General features: G+C 37.0%; 1 protein-coding gene across 4 annotated transcripts in view; it reads right to left on the bottom strand.

Annotated features, from left to right (window-relative positions):
- Positions 1-12092, bottom strand: part of AP4B1 (adaptor related protein complex 4 subunit beta 1) — a 40467-nt gene that overhangs the window by 1836 nt on the left and 26539 nt on the right. For 3 of the 4 annotated variants that reach the window (XM_025167539.2, XM_007429591.4, XM_088128411.1), the window contains exons 2-10: positions 10587-10745; positions 8342-8566; positions 7816-7946; positions 7019-7166; positions 4761-5257; positions 3530-3613; positions 1977-2080; positions 842-1049; positions 181-465 (exon numbers count right to left, since the gene is read on the bottom strand). In XM_025167539.2, the coding sequence (XP_025023307.1) occupies positions 181-465; positions 842-1049; positions 1977-2080; positions 3530-3613; positions 4761-5257; positions 7019-7166; positions 7816-7946; positions 8342-8566; positions 10587-10699 (1795 nt within the window). In that variant the 5' untranslated portion in view covers positions 10700-10745. Of the gene's footprint in view, positions 1-180; positions 466-841; positions 1050-1976; positions 2081-3529; positions 3614-4760; positions 5258-7018; positions 7167-7815; positions 7947-8341; positions 8567-10586; positions 10746-11608; positions 12088-12092 lie in introns of those variants that run through there. The other variant, XM_007429590.4, reaches the window with a different exon arrangement.

Consider the following 12092-nt stretch of genomic DNA (forward strand, 5'->3'; position numbering starts at 1 on the left):
GAAAGATGCCTAGCATGAACTTCAGAATTATAACAAACATAGTATCACCTACTAAGCAAAGAATAACTTGCCAATCAGATACCTAAAAGTAAATTTTTCAGTGATGATTCTGGCTTTTATTAAGGAAAAGTGAGCACATGAAGAATAGGAAAGTAACTAAAATCTAGGTATGTCTCTTACCTTTGTCTCTTGTTTTGGAATCATCACAGCTGGAGTCTGCACAGTGGAGATCAACAGCTCGACTCGCTGTCATAGCTGCCCATTGCTCTTTGCCATAGATGGGCACCAAGGAATTAAAGTCAGAGACCCATTCATTAATGGAACTTTCAGTCTGCTCCTCCAAAAGGCGGAGAGAACGATCAGATGTTGGGCTGCACAGAATTCCTTTTGTTTCTTCCATACCAGCTTGTAAAAGACGGTAGTAAAATAGTGCACGGTCCCGAACTGCCATGTCTTTTTCCTCCTCTGGATCAGAGACACACACATTTGGCAACAAAAAATAAGCAGCAATGGAGGTGAATATGTGTAGCTCAGGGTTGAACAGAGAACCCCAAGACTCCACAAAAAATAAGCAATCACTTAACTTGGCCTTTAGTGATGCAGTTCCAAAGTGTCCCTCCCAACCCTTCCATCACTCCCTTAGAATCTGTTAAGATATTTGACACTAGCAGTACAGATAGGATAGAAAAAATACTCATGGCAAAATGATTTGAGATTTGGCTTGGAAATCTATAGAATTTTAGACCAGGAATTTCTTTGCATATGCTTTTCAACAGTAACTATAACTCTTACTTTTCACCTAATTCATGATACAGCAACCACCACAAAGTGACAGACTTACCAATGCAATAATAAAGTAATCGCCCAAGTGTATCCTGACACTCAGCTGGACGTGCTATGAATAGCCGGGCCAAAGCAGTCAGTAGTTCCAGCTTTACAACTGAAAATGGTTCTGATTTCACATTCTCCACAAAATCTTCTAATATATAAGGGGCATTGGGAACTCTTTCTCCATGTACACCCAGCAGCCAGATTAATGCTTGCTTTCCCTAAAAAATTAAACCAGGATAGCTCACATTTAAGACCGCATTAAAACATTTGGCATTCAGAACTGTTAACAGCAATTCACATACCAAATCTACATGTTAAGGATGTTATTGGAGCAAATTGGAATGAAAAAGACATCGAAATAAATTCTGAGGGTGCTGCACCATCTGCTTGCTTCATAATTGAAATTTTAGGATCTGTTCCAATTTAATTTGGAGAATCAACATTATAAAACACTACCTGTACTTGGTCATGTGAGTTAGAACTCTAAGAATTTTAGCACACACAATCTTGAATTATTCAAGGATTAAATGTGATTGGTTTTATTTTGTCAGATTATACGATACTAGCAAAAATTTTAGTTACACTATATTCCATAATGTCCAATGCTAATTCTATACTTACTTGATTAAAAATTGGTAAGATAACAAATAAATTATATAACATTTTGCTTTCAGGAATACAACACATAGGTAAAAGGAGAGTTAGTTGATTCAAGATTCTGCGCTGCAAATGAAAAAGCAGAGGAATTCTTCATGCTATAAGAAAATAGATTAGAATAGAAATAAGAAAAAAAGATAAAATTCTTATATAGACATACCTTCAGATCATATAACTGAATGATTATATAATTGTTTATACTAATGACTCACTTATATACAATAAACATGTACTTTTTCTTCATTTCAGCTTCAACTTTTTACTTAGAATTCATCAACAGAATAGAAGACAGGCTGATACAATTATAAAATTCATTATATTACGGCTGAAGGCTGTTATATATACCAGAAATCGAGGTTTCATACAGAACTCTAGATTACAAGTTGCATTTTTCACTTCTGGAATTGGAATCAAGGGTTTTATATGATTTCAATTCAGCCATCCACCACTATCATCATCTATATTACACAAAAAGTATTTTGCATTACCTCACTATCCTGGATGGTCTCTTCACAGCCAGACAAAGACTGGGACACACACTCTATACACTGTGGGCACAACCATACTAGATCCCGGAACACCTGCACTACAGCTATCAGGAAACACATAACAAAAAATTTATACCACTTTTTGGTCCAAATGATAACATCTTAATATAGTCAAAACCCAAGAGCAGTAAGATTCAGAATAAAAAATAGTTAAAACAGAAACTGCAGCTAATAAGATTAATATACACTAAAATTCTAGCAAAATGTATTTTCACCATTTGCCTAAAATACTATAAAGAAGCTGTTGGACCTCCCTTGGAAGGAAGACCCACGATTAGGGTGCTGCCACTAAAAAGGCCTTGTCTGTTTCCCTGACCATCATGGAATGCAAAGCCGGGCATGAGGAGATGGTACAGCTGATAGAGAGGACCATGCACAAAGAAAAAGGACTTCAAATACTCTGATTTTAAATTACATGGAGAATTTAAGTGTAAGTGACAGTAATATCCTGAATTGCTTTCAGAAGCAAAGTGGAAGCCCATGGTATTTTAAAAAAGCACAGAAAAGAAAGGTTACACTGGCCACATCATTCTCCAGCACCTCTAGTTAAGAACACTTTTCTAGGCAGCCTGATAGAAAACACAAAGCAGGAATCTAATCTCGATGGGACTAAGGCATATGACATGTAGCCAGATCTGCTTTCTCCAAGAATGGACACAGCTGGTACCAGCTACAGCAGGTAAAATACTCTTAGCACTGAGCAGTCAACTGTTATTGGGCCATCCAGGAACTATGACAAATCGAGGAGCACTCCCAAAGTACAAACCTGGCCTCTGAAAGATGCAAATCCTTCCAGAATAGATTGTCTTTCCCATTCTGGAACTCTATTTCTACTGACCAATAGTATTTCTACCTTCTCTTGATTAAGTCTCACCAATTCTGAGTTCTCAGGGGAAAAAAAAAATAGTTGTCCAAGTGATTGAAGTCACTTTGTAAGATCTCAAAGCATCCGAGGTTAAAAAGTGAATGCCCTGTGGATTAGCATCCCACATGATTTAGGACAGTGTCTCAAGCAAGGAAATGAAAGCTTATGTCATCTAAATATAGCAATAACTATGGATGTGTGCTCTTCAGACTCAAAGCCAAAAAGATGATTTGGAACAGCTGTGAGTTTGCATGCCACACCTGTTGAAGTTCCTTAAAGTTGCATGTTTTTCTGGACTCATATGGAAACCATGCAATCCCAGGAAAATATATGTTTGAATTAAGGAAGTAAGTGACAAGAGTGTGCCCACACCCATTGGAAAGCACCCTATTGTACTTTGTTAGTACCTCCTTAATGCAAATATATATTTTCCTGGCTTCCCTGAGTCAGGAAAATATGCAGCTTCTTTAAGGAGGCACCAACTCTTGGAATGCATCTCCCCATGCCCACTTTGAAGCAACCTTGTGATTTCTTCTAAATTTAGAAGAAACTATGTCACATCTGACCAAATAACCTGAATTTTGCCACAGTGTAAATCAAATGTTAATCAGAAAGTCTGGAGTAATACCTGATGTTATATGTTCTTGCTTCAGCTCAAGGAGTTCTGTTAGAATCCTCACACATTGCTCTGAATAGGTTCTTGCAATGTTTCCTGAAAAAAATCACATATGACCCAAAGTTTTGAAGGTTGCTCAATAATTCCTTAACCCGGAAACAGCCAGCAACACACCCTGATATTTCTGATAATATCTCTCAGTACAGAAATGTAACAACCTAATCATATGCAAAATAAGACAGAATGGAACAGTATTGGGAACAGTGATAATATAGATAAGACAGTTCTAGGCAGGTTATTGGACCACTTAAGGAAGAGAACATGAATATTTTCCATAACCTAAACAATAGTACAGCAGTATGATAATCAACCAAGAAACACATTCAATATAATTGAGTGGCATAAAGTGAAATTCTCACTGAGACATTAGATTTACATCCCTCCTTTAGTTTTTACAACTCAATGCGGCATACATAATGTTCCCTCCTCCTGTTTTCCCTACAACAACAATCCTGTGAGGTGGATTGGGCTGAGAGAACAACTGGCCCAAAATCACACAGCCAGTTTCCCTGCCTAAGGAAAGACTAGAACTTATGGTTTCCCAGTTTCTAGTCTAGCACCTTAACCACTACATCAAACTGAAATATTTGTACTGGTGATAGGTCAATTACATGCCTCTTGATAAACATTCTGCGACTAATTGTTTTCTAAAGTTTCTTAAATTTTTGATTAATTTGATATTAAATAAAGACTAAAGCTGTCAACCTATACCCATAGAATGCAGTGGAATTTACTTTTGAGCAAACGTACTTTCCTGGAGATTGTGAGCGCAGTAGCTTGTGTTTTCAGAAATATCTAAGATGGCAGGGGCCACGGCAAATATTTTCAAAAGACCGGCCTAATTTTGAATTGCTTCGTTTTCCAGTTTGACCATACTTTGCTTCTGACTTTGAAGCCTACCTTTTGTTCTAGAGCAGATTGTCCTATCTATACCTGTAAGGACAATCATACTTTTTCCTATCCAAAAGAAACACTAGCAAATACAGAATTTGCCATATAATTGGAGGGGGAGGGGTACTGTATCCTTTACACAAACATTACAACTTTGGTCTATATCAGTGTTGTCCAAACTTGGCCACTTTAAGATGAGTGGACTTCAACTCCCAGAATTCCCCAGCCAGCCATGGTCTACATTTATTTGCCTGCTGGAAGTCTTTCATCAGAATCCTATTAGTCCACTTACCTATGGCAAATATTGCTCCCCGGGCGAGCTCTGTTGATACATCAGTACAGTAATCTCTCAGCTCCTCCAATATATGCTGCACATTCTCATCATTCACCAACTTGCACAGCACCTCCATTTTCTGGCACTTGATATAATGTGGTTCCGAGTAAGAACAGAAGAACTTCTTATATTGGCTACTGAAATGGCCAGGAAGGCTGTCTATTATCTGGCGCACATGACACAAAGCAGTGAAACAGAGTTCTCTACTTCCAGAGGTGCATGCTGTTAGGAGTGGACCTTTTACTCTTACAAGCACATCTGCCTGGACATGTGGGAAGTCTCTAGCCAGTACCAAGAAGAGTTTTGTGGCAGCCATCACTACACTGGAACTGCTACTTTTAAGGTATCCATCCAGTAAATTAAGGATATCAAAAAGCTCTTCTTCACTGCGGGGCTTGTATCGCAGCAGAAAGGTCAACACCTCACTCTGCCCCCATTGATCTAGATCTGGCATCCTGCAAAGAGGGGAAAACAAAAACAAATGGTGATGCAATGAAACTATAGCTTAGCTCTCCCAAACTGCAGGCCACTTGTTTCAATTTTTTCATCAGTATTAAACTTAAATATAAGTTTAAGATGTAAGTAAGATGAGATGGAGGGACCTGACCAAACTCTACTAAACTATATATTTTAAATTTAAATTTGTACTTAGTCCTTGACCCACAGACATAAAATATCTTTCAAAATTTAAAAGAGAAATACAAATATATATTTGATAGACAGATAATCAATTGTCTGAAACTCATCCAGGATCACCTCACATTATTTTAGAGTAGTACCCAATGTCACCTTTCACAGATGTATTCAGAGAGCAAAATTCTAGAACTGAACAATGAAAGCGTATACTTGCACAGATTCACGTTTGTGTGAAGTGAAATGAAATGAAATGAAATGAAAGAACCTGAAACTAAAAATATACTAGCTAACTTCATTCAAAATCTTTGTTTCATCAAAATGTTAATATAATGCATTATTTCCTTATAAAGCAAGCTGCAGGCTTTTCATTATCAGCACAGTAATCACAGTTCTTCATGGGAGAGAGGGGCCCAAAGAAAATACTAACCCCCAATATTAGGAACACCGTTCACAGGAAAAACAGAATTGTTCTAGAAGCATTCTACATCAGGCAGTCAATGGCATCTTAAAATTACAGAAAGATCCATAAGGTTTAAAATTTTGCTTTTTTACCAACTCATCTCTAAATATTCATGTTTACTCATATCACACACACACACAAACAAAATTCAATGTCAGAGGCATTCAATGTTGAGAGCCGGTTTGGTGTAGTAGTTAAGGTGCTGGTCTAGAAACCAGGAAACTCAGTTCTAGGCCTCCCTTAAGTATGAAAGTGGCTGGGTAAGTTTGGGCCAGTTGCTGTCTCTCAGCCCACCCCACCCCCCAGGGTTATTGTTGTGGGGAAAATGGGAGGCAGGAGTATGAGGTACGTTCACCGCTTTGAGTTTTTTATATATTTTTATACCTGCATACATACATACATATAAAAGAAAGATGGGATAAAATATATTAATAATAACAAAAATAATGTCATATTTGCTATAGCCCCATAAAATCAGATGAGCAATCATATATTATCTATGGGCACTGGGTTTATAAGCTAATTATTTTATTTAAACTGTATATAATTGCAAAGGGTTTTTTTTTTACATTCATTTAATACTCACAGGCCTTAAAGCCAGAAGCAGGAAACAACTGCTCTGCAGAACAAGCAATGATTTCTGCTGCCATCATGTAAAAATGAAAGACCTTGGACAGTATTATGGCATATCAACTGACGGTCTTTTCAATGGTGGATTCCAGACTTGGGAATTCCCTGCCAAAGGAAGTTCCCTCCTTGTTGCCTAGATGCCAATAAGTTATGATATTTCTGTTCAATCAGTTGTCTACCATCTAAGCTGGTTTGTGAATCTCTCAAAGTAGGACTTCACTGATTGGTTATTCTTGTCTTCTCCCACAAATGTGTTTTTGATGATTCATAGTGTATTTTAATTATATACCTGTTTTCATTTTTATATTATTACTGTTAGCTCCCATGATTGCCTTTTTTGGCAGAAAGGCAGGTTATAAATTCAATAAATTAACAAAGAAAGAAAATATTAGCATTAATTTGACAAGCATCTGGTTTTCACAATTCAAAACGAAAAGGACAGTGGAGAATGATACCTCTTGTTCACCCAAGCATTTTGGGGGGAATGTACCTGTTAAGAAGATGGTGGGCAATGGGTTTGTTGATGACAACTCCTCCTTCACGTGCCAGAATTTCCTCAAGAGCCCTCAGACAATTTACCACCACAATAGGATCCTGATCCCGAAGCAAACTATATAACTCATTAACTAGTGCACCATCTGCAGAAAGCGTGTTAGAAAGGAAGTCAGAAATATTTCATCTTTCATCTTCTTTGTGACGTTGCTTTTGACCATGTGTATACAAACACAAACAATTATCATCTAATGAAAACAATCCAAATGGCCCCCACTTTGTTGTCGTTTAGAAGAGCCATGAAGACCTGGCTCTTCACCCAGGCCTTTGGCAGGGGAGAGTGAAACCCCTTGCTTCATTGCGTTTGCCATCTTTTCATTTATCATGTTTTACTGATTTTATTGTAATTTCTTTGATTGTTGTGAGCAACCCAGAGTTGCTGAGAGTTGGGCATACAAGTTTAAATAATAATAATAATAATAATAATAATAATAATAATAATAATAATAATTTTATATATATACATATATATATATATATTTATTTTTATATTTATATATATATGAGTTTGCTGAGAAGGGTTGCTGGCAAGTAATTATGGGGCAAGGTAGGAAGAATCGCACTCAGCAGAATATATCTGATGTGAAGGGGGCTCTCTACGTGCAAAGTAGAACTGTTACAGCATTCAAACCCAACTTTCTCTTCATAGCATTAAAACAATATGCCACATATTTATTCTAACAGGAATGGAGAGGGGGGATTGAAAAGGGAGTGGAAAAAAAAATGTTTATTTACCCACTTCACAATCTCCTTGGAGTTTTTGCATCTTTGCACATCCAAGAACAGCTACTCTCCTTACATAAGAAGCTTTGTCTCGTAGACCATTCTGGATTGGCTGCTGAATATATTCTTGTATGCCAGGCATCCTAGGAACATTGTAGGCTATCAATCTATAAATTCTCTTAAAACCCTCTTTAATTTGATGCCCCCCCCTTTTAATAAAATATTATTAAATAGTTAGTACTAGATTCTGCAGATCTGATAGCAAAATAGCAGTCTACCCTGCTATAATTCAAGGGAAATTCAGTCTAGGCCAACAAAACAGAAAGCTCTTCAAGTGTGTCCCAGAACTAGGAGGGATCTGTTATTTGTAGTGATGTATTACTAATAAGACTTAAATTCAAGTTAAAAGAACTGAAACGTCACAGTTCAGGACATGAGCTATTGCCCAATAACCTCTGTATCTGAGTGTATAACACAATATACCCTTCTCTCATATGTGATTGCAGTGAAGGTCAGAGCAAGCAGTATATTTCCTTACCTCAGACTGCACATGCTACGCAGAGCCAGACCCCTAACCATAGGGTTGGGGTCTGAACAGTCTTTGCACAGAGTATTGATAGCTAAAAGAGCTAGATCAGGCTTCAGTGGAGCGTATGTACACATATACAAGTACACTAGCTTCTTCTGAACAATGTCTATGGTAGCACTAGCTTTAACCATCTCCATAAAGACACTGGAGACATCTACACCTTGGGTCATATGCCTGCAAGAAAAAGACAGAATTTAAATACAGCGATGGGGATCCCATATTAATCTATCTGAAAAATCAAAAGATAACTTTGTCATTATTATAGCCAATGCATAAACCATAAGAAGTTGTCACCCAGAATTTGTGTATATATTTATGCAAATACATTTTAAGTTTCACTTGCATTCCACCTCAGTGGAGCAGCTTAACTGCAAACACAGCCAAAGTAAGTCCTGCACCACAAAAATCCAAAGTCTTTACCTGGAGCATTTTATGTTAACTTTTGGCTACATATTCCAAACTCGGCATACTTTGATTGACTTACTTCTATGTAATCCTCCACTTTTCAAAGTCTCAGAAAAAATAAATACATCAAGAAATATGCAATATAAACAAGGTGTCAATTTAAATAATTTCTTAAGCCTAGCTTTTGAACACCAGGTCAAATAAGAAAATTTCAACTGTTCCCTTGGAAGGTATTCCTTGGCTAGAAATTTGATAGAAGAGTGTAAGGAGAAGGGAATTCACAGTTAAATTACACCCATAATAGTATGATGTATACCTAATACTTTGTATAGGTAAATCATATAAGTTTGAAAGTATATGGACAATAATAAAATTTGACAAGCCAGAAGGAAACCCAAATAGGGTTTTCCAGTTTGGTCTAGTAGTTAAGGCACCAGGCTAGAAAGCAGGAGACTGTGAGTTCTAAGTCCTGCTTTAGGCATGAAAGCCAGATGAATGACTTTGGGCCAGTCACTCTTAGTCCAACTCACCTCACAGGGTTGTTGTTGTGGGGAAAACAGGAAGAGGCAGGAGTATTAGGTATGTTCACCACCTTGAGCAATTTATAAAAATAGTAAAGGCGGGATAAAAAATCTAAAAAAAAACGTTTCAGTGCCCTGCATATTTCCTTTACCTGTTTAAGAGTAGCAGAAAGGTTTTTTTTTTAAACAACATTTGCAAAAATGAAAAGGAAGTATGAATTTCATACACAGATTGCAAGACTAAATTATATTTATAATTGGCTGAGATCCAAGGTGGTTATATTCCAGAGTACTAGGTGGATTGCACACTACATTTTTTCCCCACTTGAAAAGGATTATGAAAAGGAAATGGCTAGGATTTATATTGAAGCTGAGGAAATGAAGATAAGGAAGAAGGAAAAGGAGTGAATTCATCTAATGAACCAAGGTAAGGTGGGGGTTGGATCATGGGTTCATTATGAAATCCCAGGCACAAACCTGCTTGATACCTCTACTAAAGCACTGCATGACAACTGAGCGTGGTCAGCTGCAATCTTCAGCATGCATCTCCACAGAGCAGTTAAAATATGTAATGTATCTCTAACTTAAATATGTGACATCCAGAGTCTCTGTAGAGTTGGGCCACCTTATAAATGTAATAAATAAATAAATATTTGAACTAAATATATGAAAATATTATTATAGTATTTAGCTATACTTTGCACAACATTAGAGACAGAATGTTGATTTCTTTTTTAATATAATCTTGGCCTGGACAACCAGAACATTTTAAAAAAATTGAACTAGAAATAACAATAAGACAGAGAGAGGAAGCAATATTGCACAGCACAAAATATTTTTTTCCTTTTTCCTTTAATCAAAGATTTCCATTTATGTTCCAAGTAATCGCAAATACTATTTCTTGATTTTGTTAAGATTGGCTTTTATAAAATAACATGTTACTGTTACAAAGTCTTTTGCAGGTGTAGTACAGTATACAAAATAGAAATAAGCAAAACTTTATATCCTATGTATCTGAAAAAAAACTGCACAGTTGTAAAAAAATTGTATTAACAATATAAAGATAGATTATACGTACTCTAACCAGATCCAATTATTTTTAAACTTTTTTGATAGTTAATGTTGTTAAAATATTATCTGAATAGCAATCTAAAGCAATTATTGCATGTATTTTTAATTGATTAAAAACTTCCAGCGTTTCATAAGACCAGCTATAATTGACAGAATACAAGAGGACTGTAGCATAACACAAGCATCTCAGTACAGACCTGATCACTCGTTGGATAACATTTCTATAGCGAAGACGGTCAGCTTGCACATGAGGGTTGGACAGGGCCCTCTTCAGCTCCTTCACTGTATCCTCTGAACCAAGATATGGCATCTTGTTGAGATCCTAAATACCCTGGAAGTACTGATTCTTCAAGAACCTAGGATAATAGTCACATAGGGCAGATACGGTCACGGAAAGAAAGCTGAGCATTTCAGACTGTATTCCATTCAATCTCGTCTTTTCTGCTTTTCTCAGAACAGAGACTACTGCTACTTTTTCACTGTGACAGCAAACAGCACGGCATTTTTACAAGCAACAAGTTAACACGTCTCTGCTCCAAGGAGCTTACAGCAAACAAAATACAGTAAATACAGGCGATGGAATAGAAGAAAGGCAAGAAGACAAGAATAGCAACAAATAGATAACAAGTAACTAGTTACACCTAATTTCTGGAGGAGTAGCTGTGTTAGACTTACTGTAAAAACAATAAAAGGCATAAAAACAAACTAACAAATGTATTATATTTTTGGTGAATCACTTCCTTTTCATCAGATTAATAAAACAGTTATGAGAAAGAGGTATTAATTCCACAGATAGGTGGTACATTTATTAGGACCAAACAAAATGTCATAACATGATGTATAAGCTGTTAAATTCTTAGAACTCTCCATGACACAAGATACTGCTAGGAAAGAAGGAAGGAAGGAAGGAGCAGTACAGCTCAAAAATTAAACTAGTTATGCAAAGTACAATTGTGTCAAGCCAAAGATGAAAGTTGTGGAATCAATGCAGTCATTGTAGATACTGTTGGTATGAAACTACATTTAGTCTTCAGGGCGCAGGAAACAGTAGCTTTCCCAGCTCTGAAAACACAAAGATTTTAGACCACAATTTATCACTTGTTTATGGTAAATGCTCTGGCCTGGCAGAGAGCGAAAACTAAAGCATTACAATTTTTATACCAGGCAACTAGAGAATAAATGGAGTGAATGCGCTCGGAGGGCAAATTTTGCAATTTACCTCGTCATCGGAGGGAATCAAGCTCTCAAAATGCGGAGCTTTAAGTGCAGGAAGACAAAACTCGTGCGAATGCCTCCAAAATTCTCTTCTCCTTTAGAAGAAACTTTAATGCAACTCTTATTTTCTCAAATGAAGTGAGAACTGGTAGTGCAATGCAGGATAAGTTATTTGCTTGGCAGTCACATAAAGGTTTAAATTATCCTCACTGCAAACGTTTCCGGGGGCTTTTCAGCTTAATATCCTGGTTGCGCTAGGGACGGGGAGAATCAGAAGCCAGAAGAAACCTCGGATACGCTGCAGGGTCCTAACTCTCAACAGCAGCCCGAAAGTATCATTATATGAATTTTTATTAATCTACAACGGAGTAGATTAATAAAAATCTCCCGAACAGCCTCAGCCGCAGCCTCCTTTCGTGATCACCGCCCCCGCCCCAAGTAAAGACATCAGCTCCATTTTCTTCGCAGTGCAAAAGAGTCCTGGCTTA

The sequence above is a fragment of the Python bivittatus genome, unplaced genomic scaffold, assembly GCF_059951505.1.
Source record: "Python bivittatus isolate LINGU-HERP-01145 unplaced genomic scaffold, Pbiv_v1 ctg000700_np1212, whole genome shotgun sequence".
Classification (NCBI taxonomy): domain Eukaryota; kingdom Metazoa; phylum Chordata; class Lepidosauria; order Squamata; family Pythonidae; genus Python; species Python bivittatus.